This window comes from Equus przewalskii, chromosome 12 (genome assembly GCF_037783145.1).
Source record: "Equus przewalskii isolate Varuska chromosome 12, EquPr2, whole genome shotgun sequence".
NCBI lineage: Eukaryota > Metazoa > Chordata > Mammalia > Perissodactyla > Equidae > Equus > Equus przewalskii.
This window is the reverse complement of record NC_091842.1, coordinates 545,768-565,292: the sequence shown is the minus strand read 5'-3', so window position 1 is coordinate 565,292 and position 19,525 is coordinate 545,768. Positions and strand designations below refer to the sequence as shown.

The 19,525-nt window shown below is 54.2% G+C and overlaps 1 protein-coding gene across 50 annotated transcripts in view; it reads right to left on the bottom strand.

The window, feature by feature from the left end:
- The window catches only part of SUN1 (Sad1 and UNC84 domain containing 1), a 55,148-nt gene that overhangs the window by 20,031 nt on the left and 15,592 nt on the right, over positions 1–19,525 (bottom strand). For 14 of the 50 annotated variants that reach the window (XM_070567275.1, XM_070567278.1, XM_070567284.1 and 11 more), the window contains exons 2-8: positions 17,356–17,452; positions 10,617–10,805; positions 8,976–9,160; positions 7,772–7,798; positions 7,493–7,660; positions 1,664–1,861; positions 1,056–1,139 (exon numbers count right to left, since the gene is read on the bottom strand). In XM_070567275.1, coding sequence (XP_070423376.1) covers positions 1,056–1,139; positions 1,664–1,861; positions 7,493–7,660; positions 7,772–7,798; positions 8,976–9,160; positions 10,617–10,805; positions 17,356–17,432 — 928 coding nt within the window. In that variant the 5' untranslated portion in view covers positions 17,433–17,452. Of the gene's footprint in view, positions 1–698; positions 810–1,055; positions 1,140–1,663; positions 1,862–7,492; positions 7,661–7,771; positions 7,799–8,975; positions 9,161–10,616; positions 10,806–17,355; positions 17,453–17,911; positions 18,095–19,465; positions 19,494–19,525 lie in introns of those variants that run through there. The other 36 variants (XM_070567304.1, XM_070567306.1, XM_070567296.1 and 33 more) reach the window with 10 other exon arrangements.

Below are 19,525 nucleotides of genomic sequence, written 5' to 3'. Positions count from 1 at the left end.
TGGGCGCCGACATGGCACCACTCATCAAGCCATGCTGAGGTGGTGTCCCACAGAAGGACCCACAGCTAAAAATACACAACTATGTACCAAGGGGCTTTGGGGAGAAGTAGAAGGAAAAAAAGAAAAAAAAAAGATTGACACCAGATGTTAGCTCAGGGCCAATCTTCCTCACCAAAAAAAAAGAAAGAAAGAAATCTGTTGCTTTATGTTATTAATTGGCAGTTAAGAGACGATTATTTTTGAAGCTCAACTTTAAAAAAAAAGCTGCCTAATAAAGGTGCTCCTTTACCAAGAAACGTACAGGTATAAACTGGAAAACACCTAATTTTTTATGTAAACTTCCTTGTCACAAAGGTTTAGGATACAGACATTGGTCACTAGAGTAAACCTGTATTTCGCATCTGCAGGACCCAGGGGTGGGCAGCTGCTCATTAAGGTAATTCTCCAACGCGGGAGGGTAACTAGTCTTTTCTAAACCTTTCACTCCACCTCAAATAAGCTACTTTTCATACATTTAATTTACACTGAATACATTTCAAGGAAGCTTTTCAAGAAACGTATTCTCCGTATTTTAAACCAAAGTTGGAAGTGCTCCTGTCGGTTGCATTCTAGAGTCCCGAATGCAAACACATGAGGACAGTGGGCCTTTGTAGGAACATGATCACAACAGAACAGGACGGAAAGGAGTGAGAGACGACCTGCGTGAGCCAAGCCGTGCCCAGCGGGCCCCGCCGCCCCTCCTGGCCTCGAGGACGGCGAGTGGACGGCTGCGTGCGTGTCAGGGCGCTTCTGCCCCTTAGAGTCGTCGCCTGCGGGGTGGTGACAAGCAGTTAACGGGACAGATGAATATGCAGACCTTGTCCATCTGAACTGCGCACAACAATGGCAGTTTGAAAAAATTAGGAAACACAATTATGCAAAACACCCACAACAAACCCAAAGCAAATTCGATGCAGTGGTTACGAGATTCCACCACCAGGGGTTTAAGCCACGGCCGACCAGCCCACCACATGCCGCCGGAGCACGCACTTCCCGTGTCCAAGCAGCGTACTTACACAGCGACTCCCCGTGCACACCGAGGCGGCCATCCTCTCTGAAGAGCTCCGTCACATTCACTCTCCCACAGTAGCTGGAATGAGCTGCAACACACGCAAAAGAGGCTCAGAAGACGCATGGACGCAGGGCTCAGACGCTCCCCAGGCCCCAGCGCGCCACGCGGTCAGAACAGCCACCTGCAGCTTCAGGACAGCTGCCGGCGCGGACAGGCAGGGAGCACAGGCGACAGGGCTGAGGCGAGAGGAGACTGCCAGGTCCCACCCGCCTAGATAACGCAGACGGGCCTGCTTAAAACGCTCTTCAAACACCATTCTAAACTCCATTCAAAGAAGTTTTTTGCTTTTAATAAGAATCAAAAGAATCTATTAACTTTTTATTTTAAAAGTAACTTGGAAAATGTTTAAATGTTGATCAACTTTCAGAACAGTGAATTCATTGGGAACACAGTGGGACTTTCACAAGCTGCCTTTCAGAGAGAACCCAGGAAGCACCGCAAGACAGAGGCGGGAGAGAGGAGACCGCCAGAGGCCCATGCGCGAAAGGAGCGCTTTCTCCACCTCGAAAGCAGTATTTGGTGGAAAAAAGAGGAAAAAAATTATTTAAATACCTGTTGATTCACGGCTTTTTGACTTATAGCTTTCTGATTCACGATCTTTTGATTCATAACTTTTCAATTTGTAATTTTCTGATTCATAATTGAGCTTCATTAAAACCACTTGAAAAAGTTGAACTAAGAATGATGAAAAAGATGACGAAGTGTACTTGGCCAGCCACCAAATCCTATCCACGCAGAAAGATGCACCGCCTATTAAGAAACCGTGAACACAGTTACTTCTTCCCACAAAGCCCACACTGACCCCCCTGAGAAGCCAGGGCGCCAGTCACTCGTTTCAGGCCCAGCAGAACCGACTTTTCAGATGGACACCAGAGACAACAGCCTGGGACGAGCCCTAGTGACAGACGGCACTCCGCCTAGAGCGACACGCACACCTGACGGCAGAGCCGCAGAGCAGACCTGGGGAGAGCCGTGAGCACGAGGCCCCACAGGACACCTGCTCTGAGGCCACTCACCCCAGCGCTGCTGATCCTCACGCTGCACGACTCAGGGCCTGCCAAGGAGCCATCCCCCCGACCTCCCGCCCACACGGTCGCCTTACGACCTGCCCAGAGAAGGGCCATCAGGCGAGGCCCGCAGCCCCTCAAGGTGTCTGCTGCGGCCTTCGCAACGGGACAACAGAAACGACCCACACGAGCGTGCGGAGGGATCGCCTCAATTGCCGGCCACACCAACCCGGGCCGACCCTCTGCTGCTTCCCACCAGCGCCTGGAGCTTCACACACAGTGAGGCCCAGATGCTTCTTTCTGTTCACCTAAAACGTGTAGGTGACATTTTACAAGTCATAGCTGCGGGAAGTTTGTTTCTTGAAAAAAACATTTCTTCACTGAGCAGCAGATGAAGGCAGCTTGTTTCTACATGCCGGGTTCCAACAGGATCACCGGAGACAAGGGGTCATCCACCCTGGTTTGCCCTGAAGGGCTTCCAAGACTCGGCTTGTCCACTTCCTCCTCCAGCTCGGCGCGGCCTCCATGAGTTCAGAAGCATGGCAAGGGCCGGCTGGAAGTGGCAGCGTCTGAGTTGGAGTGATTTTAAAGAAATAAAATTTGAGATTTCTTTTTTCCCAAATAGCTTGAGTAGAGGGAGGCTATTTGAGAACTGGAACCCCATACCAAAAACCATAAAGCCGGGGCTCTTATCCCCTGGGATCCATGCCAACTTACTTTGCACTCTCCTCACACTCCTCTTTGTTTCACACTGCCATGTAAACTCGGTGTAGGTCTTAGTGCCGTGAGTCGATCTGACCCCCAGCGCCCCCGTGCACAGCAGAGCGGAACCCCGCCCCATCTTTCTGCACCATCCTCTCACCTTCTAGTGCATGAAAACAGGGTTTTCAGGGCCAATTTTTTCAGAAGTGGGTGGCCAGGTCCTTCTTCCTAGTCTGTCTAGTCTGGAAGCTCTGCTGAAACCTGTCCACCACGGGTGACCCTGCTGGTATCTGAAACAACGGTGGCACGGCTTTCGGCTTCACAGCTGCCACGGTATGACAACCGACAGACAGACGGGTAGTGTGGTTCCCTGACCAGGAAATGAACCCAGGCCACGGTGGTGAGAGCACCAAATCTTAACTACCAGACCACCAGGGCTGGCTAAACTTTATATAGAGGTTGTTAAAAAAAGAAAAAAATTGATTAAGAAGTAATGCATGGGAAGTCTCACTGATCATCAAAGACACCAAAATTTCATTTTCATCCACCAAATTGGCAAAATTTTATCATAACGAAAATATGAAGAATCAGCAAGAGTATAAAAACGGGGACGCTCACACTGCCAAGAGGGGAGCGGCCTGCGCCAGTCTTCCACGATGTCAGCCGGGAAAATCTGTTTAACTGAAATTGCACGCGATCTTTTCTTCAGCAGAGATTATTCAGAAGCTGCTGGTGGCACAGCTGTTACATGTGTTTTAAGCGCTAATTACAGTCTTTTCAGGAGTGTGGCCTGTCAGAGCTGCTCCCCCTAAAGCTAACCGCTGATCTTGCAGCTGCTCAGCTCAGAGACTGCGCTCGTGCAGCTGAGCGCCACAGCAGGGTCTATGCAGTCAGCTTCCGCCTTGGCTGCTCACTGGGTGGGTAACAGAAATTCTCCTGTACAGACTGGTCGGCTGCCCCAATCCCAAAGCTGCTTGTCTCCACAGGCAGCAGGCGTTAAGTCCTTGCTTCTCTCAAGACGCAGGCTGGTCCACCAGCAGATCCTGCTCTCAGGCACCGGACCCGGGCGGTCTTCCAAGGAGGGACGCACTTGCTCTGCGTAAATGGGCATCTCCTCCTTCAGGCGAGACAGAGCACGGAGTCTGCTTTCAGAGCGGGATTCCCTGGGTGCTTCTGTGCAACCCTGGAACGAGGTCAGCCCGAGGCCCAGGAGGTACTGCCCGGCAACAGGCCCGAGGGCACTCTGGGGTCCCCGCTGGGTGCCCACTTCCAGCACCCCGTGCTCCTTGAGGAGGACCCCACCTCAGAGAGAGTGGGATCCGGTCACCTGCACACACCTCATCAGCAGCCCGCCTTGTGGAGGACTGTTTGACGTCCCGAGGAAAAGACTCCAAGGCCTTCACAAGCCTTTTCCTGGGAGCTGAAGGCCATGTTTTATCAAGAGTGCACCGGACCTGAGCCTCAAAAGGCCCAGGACCCAGACACCACACGGCTCTGCGGGGGAGCCCCACCTCTGATGCACCCGCCGCACCCTGCTCTGTGCACCCAGAGCGCAGCCTGCATGTGGACACACACGGACAAGGCCCAGGACCCAGACACCACACAGCTCTGCGGGGGAGCCCACCTCTGACACACCTGCTGCACCCTGCTCTGTGCACCCAGAGCGTGGCCTGTGCATGGACACACACGGACCAGGAGACACAGCAAAAGAAATGCTGTTCTTAAAAGTCACACACAGAAAAGCTTGAACGTCCATCCAGACACTGGCGAAATAAATTTTGACACAACCATAAACGCAGTATTAGACAGGCATCAAAAGGAATGAAGTAGGAGTGGCCCGGTGGCGCAGTGGTTAAGTTTGTGCACTCCACTTTGGCAGCCCAGAGTTCGAGGGTTTGGATCCTGGGTGCAGACCTACATACTGCTCATCAAGCCACGCTGTGGCGGCGTCCCACACACAAAATAGAGGAAGACTGGCATGGATGTTAGCTCAGCAAGAAAGTTCCCCAAGCAAGAAAAAAGAGGAAGATTAGCAACAGATGTGAGTTCAGGGACACTCTTCCTCACCAAAAAAACTAAAGATATTAATCTCAACATATAAAATGGAAAAAGATGCAAAACCGTACATATATATTCCGATAGCATTTAAGGAAAGACAAAACAGACCACCTATTTCCACAGGTGCACAAGCAATCCAGGCAACGGCTCACAACACTGCAGTCACCAAATGCCACTGAACGTACACTCAAAACAGTGAATGACTGACTTTACTGTTACACGTATTTTACCGCATTTATAAAATAAGAAAAATTCACACTCAACTCTTCCAGCCATGTCCCCTCTAGAAGGCAAGCCACATGGGGACAGGGGATGACGCAAGGGGACAGTTTTATCTGTTCTATTTAAAGATCTGACGCTGAGAATATAAGTAAAGACAGAAATAAAGAAAGAAAACGTGGGGCGTTAATGCTAGCTTGAGGAAAGTTTTATGTATTTCACGGGAATCTGGTTACATACAGCAATTTGTGCAGTATGATGTCAACTCTGTACCAGGGAGACCCTGCAAGGCTGGACCCCTCGCGCGTTTGGCATGTGTGGGACCTCTGGTGGGAAGTTATGGTGCTGGCCATGCGCTTCCTTGCCCATCTCTGTGATGTTCAAATGTCCTTTGATATACGTTTTAGTCAAATAATTACAAATATTTTTTAAGAGTAATAAATTAGTGTTGACCCTACAAACCACTGTTATAGACTAAAGGGCAAGAACAGAAGCCAAAAGCAAATAAAAATATAACTCGTTTTCTCCTCAAAAACAGTCAAGATCAATCTAAGCAGGAAAGTTCCATGAATTCCAGAAGCTACAGCACAACCACACCGGGCACCCCTCCATCTGAACAGGCCGACCGCCACGCGCTGTGGAGCAAAGCTGGCAGCTTCCTGCGCTACAGCAAGGACCGCGGGAGAGCAGCAGATGCCCAGACACTCAGCGATCTGCAAGCAGCCTGGCTACCGTCTGCGGAACGCGCTTCCCCCTAAGGACGATGCTGCGCTCAACCGAGCAACGGTATGCTTCAAACCCCGTTCCCGGCATCTCCGTGCACAGCACGAGTTGGGGCCGGCACGGAGCCTGGGCTCCGGGCCCCTGAACAGTGGCATCAGGAGGCCGCGCGGCATCTCGGGGAGAGCACCCTGCAGGCAAGATGCCTGGCCCAGGTCCAAGCCGCTCCTACTCACCAGCGCGTTTCTTAAGCTCGCTCAACCTCCACTGGCCGGCCTGCACAGTGGGGACAGCAGCGGTGCCACGGCTGCTGCGAGGTCAGAGAGGTTGCGATGCAGAGCGCTGGAGCACAGCGCATGCTCTGCCACACGGTCTCCACGGGGTCCTCACACGACGCAATCCAGAAAGTGACAGAGGAAATCCTCACACGGGTTCTGCCACCTACTCTTCCCTTCTCCACCTTCCACTCTGCGGCGTTAATGCTAATGGTGCCAGGAACACCACAGCAGACAAAACCACACGCGGCAGCCGAGGGTAAGATACTACAACGAGACAACTCAGTCCTCGCACCATCCTCCCTCGTGCCAACACGGCTGTTTGAAACAATGAGCTGAGTGGACACGCATGCTGCCCCGCGGTGCATTCACGTCCTACCCCACCCACCAGACCAAGAATGTCCCCAGCTCTGCAAGGCTGACCAGCACGTGGCGCGCACAGACGAGGAGCCAACGGCTTGGACACGAGGCAACACAGTCTCAAGGCAAAGACTCCTCACGCCTCCATCTGGCAGGGGAGCAGCAACCACAGGGCAGGGGTAGCGTCCCGGAGCCAGTGGGGCCTCGGCACACGACAGAACCTGCAGGCCGTGCTCTCCTGGCCCAGCAGGGAGGCTCAGCCACCCCAGCAAAGACCAGAGCCCACGCCCGGCCCAGAGGGCGCCCTGCAGGCCTGCCTGGGGAGGGCGGCAGCCTGCCGTTCTCACAGGCGACGCCTCCGGAGCAACCCCAGGACCCATGTTCAAGCAAGTACTGCTCTGCCAGCTGGCGGGGCCATGGCCGCACCGTGGCACCCTTGGCAGTGACTGCTGCCGTCCCAAACAGAGCCGGCACTCGGCGCCCGCCGGAAGCTGCACACTCCCTCCCACCGACGCCCTCTGCAGCAGGAGCAAGGGCCCATCCTGGGCGCTTCCTCAGCACCCGAGCCCCAGGGCTGCTCTGCCGACACAGAGGCGCCCGGGCTCCACAAGGCTTTCACCCACACAGGCACTTCCTCCTGCTCACCCAGAGTTCAAACTGACAGGATTTCAGACACCCCAAGGTACAAAAATACTAACCACATAAAATGCAAGCTGAGCACAACCAGAGGCCTCACCACTAGGATACACGACTGTGTACTGGGGGCTTTTGGGAGGAGAAGAAGAAGAAGAAGAAGATTGGCAACAGATGTTAGCTCAGCGCCAATCTTCCAAAAAAAGACAAGACGTAAGCTGAAAGAGGATGAGGAGGAGCGAAATTGACTGTTGGTGAATTTCTTAAACTTTTAAAGAGTAATTCTGAGTCCAAGTCTACGACAGAAACAGTGCAGACTCCGAGGCCCAACAAACCAGGTTTGTAGGAAGAACCGGAAACACGTGGACACGAGATCTCTCTCTCACTTTCAAAAGCACGAGCCTTACGTTTCTGGGTCCTGTCTCTCGAGTACACTCTTGAGGAGGTCCCGTGGGCCACAGGGAGCGTGGTGAGCGCGTCCTCGCGCCCAGAGAGCAGGCTGCAGTCCCGGCAGGTGAAGCCGTTGCTCCTGGCGGCCAGGTCGCCGTTGCCCTGGACGGCGGCTTCACTTCCACCTGGAGTGTTCACAGAGGGGACGGAGGCGATTTGTCACAACCTGCATCACACACCTGACGGAAACTCCCATCTTGAAAAGTGCAGGGAAGAAAAGGGACTCCACTAGTTACCTTTAAGATCTCCATCATCGTCAAGACCTAAAAAACACACACACGTTTTTGCCGTTGAGTTCAAATTATTAAAACAGAACAAAACCCACAAAAAACGTAAAGCTTACAACGGTTAGTGAGTCAGCATTACAGCATTAGGCACGGTTTATTCCCTAAAACACCTAGAATTAAGGGAAATTTCTGCAGATGTGCATAGACACGGTCCTCTGATTCAAGGTGAAAGCAGATCTTTGGAGAAGGTGCAACGTGTACCTACGTGTGTACGTGCAGCCTGCCACGCAGCGAGACAGAGGGCACCGCAATGCGGGAGGAGCCTCCTCCGGCGCTCCCCTCGGCAGGCAGGCACCTCCCCGCCAGCGCCCGTGCCTCTGGGAGCTCCCCTTGCTGGCTGGACAGAACAGCAACACCCCCTCCCAAGCTTCCCGAAATCAGCAGACAAATCTCTGGAACTAATCTGGATCTTACCATCTTCTCAAAGGGCCACCTCAGTGTCCACCAAGTGAACACAAGCAAGCAGCTGCGTCCTATCAAAGCTAGTGCTCCTGCGGCCAGCATGTCTTCAGGGGCAAGGACGGGGCCGTGCTGCTGCTGCCTGAACTCGAAGCAGCTCACAAGCCTCGTCGTCTCCTGCTGTCTGCTCTCCTGAACTGGGTGCCTTCCAAGGACTCAAAGACGCCATGTCCGCCTTGCTGCCTAGAGCTGTCTGCAACCTGAAATCCCACTGGGGAATTCTTGCAATGTCTTTGCTTAACCATCTTACAGAAGTAACGTATTTAGAGGGGCCAGCCCGGTGGCCTAATGGTTAAGTTCCGCGTGTTCCACCTCAGCAGCCCGGATTCAGTTCCCGGGCGTGGCCCTACACCACTCATCGGCTGCCATGTTGTGCTGGCTCACATACAAAATAGAGGAAGAGCGGCACAGCTGTCAGCTCAGGGCAAACCTTCCTCAACAACAAGAAGTAACGTACTTAGAGAAACAGAGTTCTCAGAGGACCACCGACCACAACAGGTGGGTCTGCCCTGGGGCACAGCCGGATGGGGAGCATTCGGAGCAGCTGCCCCCGCGTGTCCCGTTCGTGAGCCAAGAGGACGGCCTCCGCAGCACTGGGGCTCCCTCCACACACAAGTGGCAAGGGGACAACCTGGCCATGATCTCGCCCCTTCCCAGAACAGTCAGAGAAACAACCAAACTGTAGAAAACTCACCCCAGAAGTGGTCCACTTTGGTCTGCTCACGGATCAGAGACTCGTCCAGCACAGGAGGCTGGAGACAGGCCGCGCCCTGCAGACCACCAGAGCCTCTCCGGCCGACGGCCAAGGACACGGCCTTCCCCGAGGCGTGGTTCACACTAAACGCCAGCTTGCTTGCACTTCTGCGCTGTTTTGCTGTTCTGAAAAGAAAGGAATAAGGAACAAGTTTATAGACTTTTTCTAGTAAATACAAACTGATTACAATTCACCAACACAGAACTGTGGTTTGAGAATAAATATCCTATTTTTAAGGCAACATTTTCTTATGTCTTTTCTGGTGTAATGAAACATCTGTCAATCTAAAAAAGGAATTCTTAAGATGGGGAACAAGAACTCCTTCTAAAACTGTATACACAAAATAGCTTTCAGATTTTGGGTCCCACAACCCAAAAGTGGTTAAAACTTTAAAAAAACCTAAGAATAAAAATGACCCCAAAATAAAAAATTTTATCATTTTTAAAGTTAACCTCTTCCCTTTTAAAAACAAGTTGCTGCACACACATCCGCATCCTGCACCATTTCACAGCCACTAATGAAGACAGAACTGAACCGAGTGCAGCAAGGAAAAGCCGTGCTCTAAGGTGACTCCTGCGCTCACACTGACCGCCAGCGACAAACGGGCGGGGAGGACTCGGGCAGGCGGAGCAAGGCCATCGCCTTCGAGGGACGAGCAGGGGCGAGAGGCAGTACCACGTGAGCATGGCGCACGACGGGGCCAGGTGACAGAAAGCCAGCCCTGCCACAGCGTGGAGCCACTCACCGCAACCCACTGGCGCTCACAGCTGCACCTCCAAGAACCTACTCGACCGGACAGCCACAGTAAGGTCCCGGAATCTCCTTCCCTGCACGCACTCAGCAGGCGACTGCGATGCGCGTGGAAACCGTGGCCGGGCCCTCAACAGACCCAGCGCCGGGCTCTGCTCTAATGCTGCCTTCCTCCACCTCTCCGAACAGACCCCTCCCATTCCCGAGACGATGGCCACTCTGACTGGAAACATCATTCTTCCGTGAGCAACAGAGTGAAGCCACGACTTTCATTCTTTATCTCTAAATGGCACGAAGACCTCGCACGCTTCTCCTTCTTGGGTACAAACAGATGATGCACACATGGAGAGTTTAGAAGAGGGAAGATGAGCAGCAGCAACACAGGCAAACGTCTAAACTTCATGGTGTGTCTGTTGGTCCACGTAGACTTTCACAGACGTAAAGCGTTAACCATACAGGGACCAGCCACGACGCCACGTGGCGACCTGGTCAGAGTCCTCCCCCTGGAACCCCATTCGGTGGACAGCGCAAGTTAGCTCCTGCTCGGAGGTGACCTTTGAGTGCTGGCGCTGTCACGGAGCTGTGTCCACGTCACAGGGTGCCGCGTCCCCTCCAGAGTTGGAGCCGAGCAGACAGCTGGAAACCTCAACTTGCGGAACACCAGCACCAGACAACCCGCATGTCCCAGCACCAGTGTCTGCCCTTCTTCAGAGCAGGAGGGCAGCGTGTGTGGGTTTGGGAGTGTGCACATGGCCTTCCCTCAGCACAGTGTGTGCACGCGAGGTCCTACCCAGGGTGAGGATGTGGTGCGAAGTGAGGAGGCTGGCTCACCTGGCCGCTCTGTCCCTCAGGGAGGCAGCGCTGCTGGGGCAGGAGGGGGCGTCCCCAGCCTGGCCTTCCTCGGTGGCACATGCTGTGGTGACCAGGCGCAGACTACGGCGGGACATCCTTGGAGAATCAAACACGGGATCCAATTTGTGCTCGGTCTCGAAATCCAGAGCATCAGAAGAATAGCTTGAACTGGAAGGAAAAACACTGGTCAGAGCTGGACAGCACTCACGGCACCACCTCTGAAAGACAGCAGACAGGCAAACAGAGCACGTGGTCCACCGGGAATCCGCGACAGCAGCCATACTGTGCGATGGTGCTCTGCACGGCAAAGCAGGCTGCACCATCAGGCGGCAGACACTCGGCCTCAGCACTGTGCAGCAGCCCCAGGTCACCCAGCTGTCCTAGGACACGCTGCCCACGAGACCCCACCCACGGGAGTCACATCAACACCAACAAAAAGGAGAGACCCCTCGTGGCAGCCAGCATGTCCGACAGAGCAGCCGGTGCGATGCGACCGCCACCTGACATTTAGCCAGCGGACCAAGGAACGAGTCAGCAACAGGAAAAGAGGAAACAGCGAGCAACTAGAGCCTTGTCACTACTTCGCCTCTAGCTCACAGGAGGCTGGAGACACACGGTGACAAAGAAGAGCCACTTCAATTCCCCTCCACGTCACGGTCTCAACTGAGAGATGCTTCCTAGTGTGTCCTTGCCAAGTGTTTCCAAATCAAGACACAGGAACACAGCACCTTCTCTGTGCCTCCCCTGGGAGGGGTCACACCTGAGCTGCCCGAAGGCTGGTGGCCGAGCACACCTAACACACCCTTGCACTCAGGACAGAGATCACACGTCTCCCACTGTGAGGACCCACGTCAACAGGGAGGGAGGGACCACAGCCCAGCGGGCAAGGGCACCCGGAAGGAGCGAGGGAGGGGCGCGCATCCGGGTGCCACAGAGAGGAGACAGCGGGGACAAAGCGGCCCGGAGCCCACACTGTGACCAGGCCACACGGGCGGGGTGGGAGTGGCTGAGGAGGCTGCACAGGAGACCTGGGGCCTGGCCACGCACGGCCGCCGTGCCCTGCCAGGGAGCGGCCTGTGAGGCCCCGAGGAAGCCCCATGGGGACATGCAGGCGGCAGCCGCCAGCCTCTCCCACGGCCCTTCCCGCAGGCACGGCCATGAGGCAGGAGCAGGCTGGGGGAATGTGGAAGCCAGAGTCACCAGCCATGTCTGAGTAAAGTCAACGAGCTTAAGAACATCTCTGATTGTATTTTACATTCGAGAAGTATTTTCAGAATCAAATTCATCATTAACCTACTAGATCCGACACTAAAGCGTCCTGTCAGACCCCAGGAGGTAACCACAAATTGATTCCAGTCGTCACGGGCACCTCCCGCCACACGCCACCTAAGAGACAGGTCTTTCCAGCTTCGCCCAGAGGCTGCGCTGACCCACGCCAGCACCTGGCAAGGACACCAAGCTGAGCAGTTTAGTGTGATCTAAAGCAGAGCTAGCTTTCTTCCAAACTATTTTACACAATGACAATGTTAGTTTAAGGAGATTATGTTATTCCAAATCAGAGTGTGTCGTGTCGGTACGGACCAACATCCCCCCCACCCCTCCTCTTCTGAGAACTGGGTTTACAGCACAGCTGTTCACCAACAACTGGGACGTCAAGAGAGAACAGTGAGGTCCAAGCCAGCCTCTGTCCAAGCCCCGAACCAGGTGTGACTCCCGGAGCAGTCAGTCTAGACGAACACACAAACGCAGGAGCAAGCAAGCTGACAGTGGTGCCCTGGGGCCACACCTCGGGGCCACTCTAACACTGCCGCTGTCTAAATGGGGCCTGGCTTTCAAACACAGAACCCTTGGAACGCCTCCGCCACCGGGAGGTAGGGGGCCAAATGCCGTCAGTGTGATTGACAGGGCCTGGGAGGAAGTCGACCTAAGAGTGTCTGCAGCAGCACCATGCCCGAGACGAGGGGACGGAGAAGTAAGCTGGGGGACACCATGCGTGACGCTGTGAGGCCGGGAGGATGTAAAGCTCTACACGCACCGTCACAGAAAGGCCTCCAGGGCACACTGTGAAATGAGAAAAGAAAGCGCTCTAGCGTCATCCTACTTGTGTTAAAACAGACGATAAAACCACATGTTCCTACACACATGCAGAAACGTGTAAGCCTAGACAAGATCTGGAAGGTTCTCTTCCATCTGGTCACAGTGGTTCCTCTGGAGCTGGAAGGTGGGGCCCGAGGCACGTGCACTCAGAGCTGGGCAGGGCTGAACTCCAAACACGGCAGAAACGGAGCCGTGGTCAGAGGGGACGAGGAGCGGACGGAGGAGGGAGGGACCGGCTGTTCGGAGCTCTGCCCAGACCAACGTCCAGGCCTCCTTCCAACACAACGGGGCTCAGCTGACCTGGTGCGTCCGTGACCTCAAAGGCCTCTTCTCCTCTAAAAGTCCAGCACATCCCAAGCGCCCGCACTCCCACCGTCTGTAACAGGGGCTGTGGACGATGCCCGAGCCCCAGCAGGAAGACTCGCGTGTCTGCTGGAGACAGGAGGCCCCGAGCACCCAGTCCAGGCAGCTCGACCTCATCAAGGGCGGTGGCGGAAGTACGTTGCCAATTCCCCTATGAGGCCTGGGGGCTTCAGAGGAAAGCGCACCACAGAGAATTTTAGACTGAGGTGTCCAATCCAGAACTGGAGAGAATTAAATAACATAACTAGGATATAAAGATCATCATAATAATACAAGGGCCGGCCCCATGGCGCAGCAGTTAAGTTCGCACGCTCCGCTTGGGCGGCCCAGGATCCTTTTGCCTGTTTGGATCCTGGGCGCGGACATGGCCCCGCTTGTCAGGCCATGCTGAGGCAGCATCCCACATGCCACAACCAGAGGCACCCACAACTAGAATATACAACTGTGTACTAGGGGACTTTGGGGGAGAAGAAGAAGGAAAAAAAAAAAGATTGACAACAGATGTTAGATCAGACGACAATCATAAAAAAAAAGGTAACATAGACAAAGACACCAAAGATAAAGTACAGACCTAATCCTCAAGAGTATGAGATTTTAGTTTAGTTCTCTCATCAACTACGAATTGTTTTCATTATGCGTTGCTCTTTTTAAAACCTCTGTTATTTGGAGCACCTTTAATTAAAAGACTGAAAGAAATCTGCCACAGCTGAAAGCAGACACATGCGGAGGGCAGGCCTCGGCTCCACCGGGCGTGGCCGCGCCCCTCCCGCCGGTGGCAGCCTCCTGCCGGTACCGGTACCGCGCTGACCCTCCCGTTGCCAGGGAGCAGCTCGGTTACGGGAGAAGCGATGTGAGCTAAGCAGGTCACAGACGGCGACCATGCTAAGAAGTGACCCAAGGCCCATGTCGAGACATCACCCACCTGGCTGCCCAGCCCATCTGCGTTGCAGCCCTGACTCAACCGCCCACTCTCACCCTCCCCCCCACCCCCCCCACCCCCCCCACCCCCTCGCACTTGGGATCTCCTGGCACGTTGGCTCTTCAGCCTCATGGGGATTCTGACCCTGACTCACCCGGCCCCACCCCCAGGGGCGAGTCCCCTGCCCCGATGGCGTCTGTCCCAGTAGCCTGGCAGCACTCCCTCAGATGAACCCAACCATGAACCCAACCGCTCTCTAGACGCTGCAGGCCCTGCAGAGAATCGTGTCAGTGCAGGGGCAGGAGGTCAGGGCACGGCTGTCCCCAGCCCCACCGGCTCCTCCCACCGCCTGGTGACCTGTGTGGTGGTCCATCCCCAGTGCTCACGGCCCTTTCGAACTCCCTCCCCTCCTCACTTCCAGCTCCTCCGTGCCCTCCTCCGCCTCCGGCTCTCTGGTCTAGAAGACCCAGTGCTTCTCTCTCTCCAGAGGAGCAGACGCCAGCACAGCTGCCTCAGCCTCCCGGACGGACGACGGACGGACGGACGGACCCCACGACACAGCCCATTCGCGCTTTCCCCTTCCTTCCCAACCCTAGAGCCCGCCCCACTTTCCAGAAGCCGGACTCGTCAGTCACCTCTCCGCTCTCCCACGTCCTCGACTCTCTATGGCTCCTCACCATCCGCGTCCAGACGCACTCTCGTGTCTCCCCAGCGTAACTATCAACCCACACAAGCCGGACTAGCCGCAGAGCCGCCCCGCTCCCTCGGCCCACTCCCCTCCACCCCGCCAGCCACCGCGCCCGGCCGCTCGGGCCAGTGCCTCCCACGGGCGTGAACTCGCTGGCCGTGTCCCGGCGCTCGCCGTGCTTGGCCGGTCCCTCCTTCCCGAAGCCCTCTCTTCTTCTGCTCCTGTGCAGACACTGTGGATCCGGAGCAACAGCCGCTCCCCACCTTTCCCGCCTCACGGCTAAGCCAGCCTCCTACCAGGGGCTGAGAGGGTCAGACACCTGCCTCGGGCGCCCGCACCACCCGGGCTGTGGGTCAGGGCCCCTGAAGGCTTCAGGCCAGTCCCCCTGACACCGTGCCCAGGGGCTGCTCCTCCACCACATGGAGCTTCGGGACTTCCCAACGCCACCACCCCCAACACCACAGGAGCCGGGGAGCGGGGCTCACGCTGCCCCCAGCAGGGCGCCCCGCCACAGACAGGCGGCGCCCAGGCCGCCCGACCCCAGAGACCCGGCCGCCAGTTCCAGCACACACCGGGAGACTCCAGAGACCAACCGCCGAGGAGAACGAGAGTCCTGCTCAGGCTGACGGAAAAACGAGGCTCTGGGAAGCTGGAGCACTGCCTAAACATCTCACGTATGAAGTGGTTATTTTAAAGTACTGAGGGCTTTTCGCTGTGATGCTGGTTGTTTTTGAAATCCATTATCTTTCAGACATTTGCTTCACAACAATGTGCTGGGGAGGGAGATGGAGACAAGCGCTGCCGACTGCCAGGGGCTCCCCGCGCTCCGCAGAAAGGCACTCTGACTGCGGGCGGGCGGGCGGGCGGGCGGGGCAACCAGGGCGCTGAGGCCCCGCGCGCTCACTCGAGCGGGCTCGGAGGAAGGCAGGCCGGCGAGCGGTCGCCACACACAGGAGGCGAAGCGGGCTTAGCAGGAAGAGGGGCTGGGCCTGGAGGGACCACCAAGCGAGGACCACTCCTCCAGCGCCAGGCCCGGTGGCCGTGGGGAAAGCGGGCCAGGGAGGCCCAGCCTCCGGGACGACCAGCGTCCACCGGAGCTGGAGGACGAACGTTTCCAAGGAGAGGTGGGGACGCAGGGGCACAGGGAGAGACCCTCCAGCCTGGGCCATGCGGCGGGGAACCCTCAGCGAGAGGGTCTGTCGCTCCCACTGCTGGCCCGCTGGGCCTCAGAGCTGTCAGCTCGCAGCCCCTCCTCCAGCCCCGCGGCCCCGCACTCTGCCGACCCGACCAGGCCACGCGGACGACCAGACCGTGAAGCTCCACACGTTCTCCTGTGAACTGGTGGCACTGCCGTGACCCTCTCTTCCTTCTGCGCCCCCCCCCGCCCCGCCGCTGCCCTCGCCCTCGGCCTCGCCCTCGCTGCCTCCTCCAGCTCCTCCATTCCCTCCCTACGCCTGCAGCCCACCCGGTCTGCGCCCGCCTCTGACACCCCGCGCTGCAGCTCCTCCTGAGCCAACCTGGCCACAGGCTCCCTGCCGGAGCCGCCCCCTGGCCTCCCACTGCCCTGGGGCTCATGGGACCACGGCTGCCTGCCCGTCCTGCCTCGTCTCTCACCCCGACCACGTCCACCTGAAGGGGGCTGGGACCCCCGGGGACAACCGCGTCGCTGCCCCGATGCTGAGACCAGACACACACGTTTCATAAATCCGTGTTGAAAATAGCTATAGAAGCTAACAATAAATTACCAAGAACAATTATCTGTATGCTCCACAACACAGAATAGGAATAGCTTTACTTGAGGTGGCCCGCTCACTTGTTCTAAAACACTACAGGACTTTTAACAAAACAGCCTGTTACTACAGAAAGTGCGACGTGATCTAGAATCGTGCATAAACTCAATCATTAAATGTGACATTTGACTAATGCTGTTAAAAAGTACTTTTCTTCAAATACCTTCCAATTTTCTTAAAGTTCCAATGGCGTTTTCACCCTTTAGAAGACAAGCCACTGAAAACAACCACACGCACACTTGCCTTGTGTGCCAGGGTGCAAAGGTGCCCAGCTGCCCATCAAACCTGACGGACCTGGCCGGCGTTCTCCTCGGGCGCTCACCACCCTCTCACAGTCCCCAGCTGCATTTCAACCACCCTGTCTATCTGAGAGGGAACTAGAGATGCAAGGGGCAAGCAGCCACCGTGAAGACTTGAACTTCAAGATTCAGTATCACATCAGAAGACGGAGAAAAAGAGAAAACTTAGATCTGACAAAGCCTCGCTCCTGAACCTTGGGCTTCCTCCAAATTGTTTACGAGGCCTCCTCTCAAAGGCAAATCATTTTCCAGGATATGTCTGTTAACGTTCAAGCAGCCGGCCTTCAGGAGAAATCACAAACGCCAACCGTGACCACAGATTTACTCCTGAGACCACAGCCTCTGGGTGGAGTCAGAAACGGCAATTCGCCCACAGTGACTAACCACTGAGTCACCGGAACCGTCGTGCCGTTTCCATGTCAGCTCAGCAGGTTCACAAAGCCGCAGGCTACCGTGAAGTTCACAGACATCTTCACTCCCCAAACAGAACGTTCGGCTGCGAGGACCCCAAAGCTCCCGCCAACTCAGCCGCGTTCCCACAGGGAAGAGGGCGCGCGCTCACCTGAGTGCATACGTGTAGCCAGTGTTCTCAGGCACACACTGAGGAGGCGTGTACATGTGGAGCCGAGAAAAGTCCATGTTCACGATCTCAAATCATACTGCAGAGGGTGGGGAGAAAGCAAGGCAGAGGTTAAACGGTTAGAAACACACAGCAGTCCTGCCCGTCGCGGCCGGCGCATGCTCCACGCTCTGGCCGGCTGAAACGCCACGGTCGAAACTTTAACCTAAGCTAGGACTCGCACTCTCTTGTTTTGCTTTTTTTAAACAAAGGAGACACGTTTTCTCATGGTTACCAGTCCAGGAACACTTCTGTTATGTTTGGTCCCTATAGCGATAGATCCATAAAGGCGACAGGGGAAGTTCTAGACCAACCGACTCACAATTATGAAAATTAGGGCACTTTCAAAAGAATACCGAAAGCAACTCAGAACCCTTTTTGAAAAGTATTTTTAACTTCCTGAAGGTGTCAAAATGTTCTCATTCTTCTGAAATAAGTTTACCCTGTTATTCACTAAAATAGAACTACTTCTCCTTCCAGGCAAGAAGCCCTCACGTACCTTCCTAGACAGCCAGAGTTTTCACAAGCACCTCAGAATCAGAAACTGCAGCGTGAGTAACAAAGCAGCTTAAGGCAATGTTTATACTTTTATTTTTCCCCAAAAGAAAACATTATTTTTAAATTAAAAAGTGTTGAGCATATTGTTTTTCAGGTTGTCATCTAGATTTCTTGGTAATGACTCAAACTTTCCTCTGGCTAAAAATATTCTCTCTCTCATACACACACACTCTCTCTCTTTCCAAAAAAAAAAAAAAACACTCTTCATAGTAGTAACGTGACCATAATCTGTTGTTGAAAAATCTAAGGAAGATAAAACTAAAGACCATCCTGGACAAACAAAAGACTGAATTTCTACTGAAATAGTGTAATCCTAGAATTTGTATGGAACCACAAAAGACCCCAAATAGCCAAGACAATCTTGAGAAAGAAGAACAAAGCTGGAGGTATCACACTCCCTGATTTCAAATGATACTACAAAGGTACAGTAACCAAAATATCAGGGCACTGGCAAAAAAACAGACACACAGATCAATGGAGCAGAACAGAGAGCCCAGAAATCAACCCAGGCATATATGGTAGGTTAAGTTACGACAAAGGAGCCAAGAACATACAATGAGGAAAGGACAGTCTCTTCAACAAATAGTGCTGGCAAAACGGGACAGCTACATGCAAAAGAATGACACCGGACAGCTGCCTTACACCACACACAAAAATGAACTCTAAATGGACTAACCACTTGAACGTAAGACCTAGAACCATGAAACTCCTAGAAGAAAACACAGGCAGAAGCTCCTTGATACACGTCTTGGTGATGGTTTTTTGTATCTGACACTAAAGGCAAACCGATCAAAAGCAAAAATAAACAAGTGGGACTACGTCAGACTAAAAGCTCCTGCGCAACAAAGGAAACCATCAACAAGATGAAAAGGCAACCTACCAAATGGGAGAAGATAACTGCAAATTACACACAGTCACGCCTTGCTTAATGTTGGGGATCATCTGGTATGTCTGAGAAGGGTGTCGTTGGGCGATTCTGTGGTGGTGTGAACATCACAGAGTGTATTCACACAAACCTCAATGGGGTAGCCCCCTACACGCCTGGGCTATGTGGTACTATCTTATGGGACCACCGTCATCTGTGCGGTCCGTTCTTGACTGAAATGTCGTTGTGCAGCACATGACTATACCTGATAAGGGGATAATATCCAAAATATATAAAGAACTCATACAAGTCAATAGCAAACAAACAATCAGATTAAAAAATGAGCAGGAGATCTGAATAGACATTTTTCCAAGGAAGATATACAGATGGCCAATGGGCACATGAAAAGACCCTCAACATTACTAGTCATCAGGGAAATGCAAATCAAAACCACAATGAGACACCCCTCACACCTGTTAGGTGGCTTTATAACCAAGACAAAAAATAACAAATGTTGGAGAGGGTGTGGAGAAAAGGGAACCCTCGTACCCCATCGGTGGGAATGCAAACTGGTGCAGCCACTATGGAAAACCATATGGAGGGTGCTCAAAAAATCAAAAACAGAACTACCATATGATCCAGCTATCCCACTTCTGGGTTTATCTGAAGAAAATGAAAACAGTGATTTGA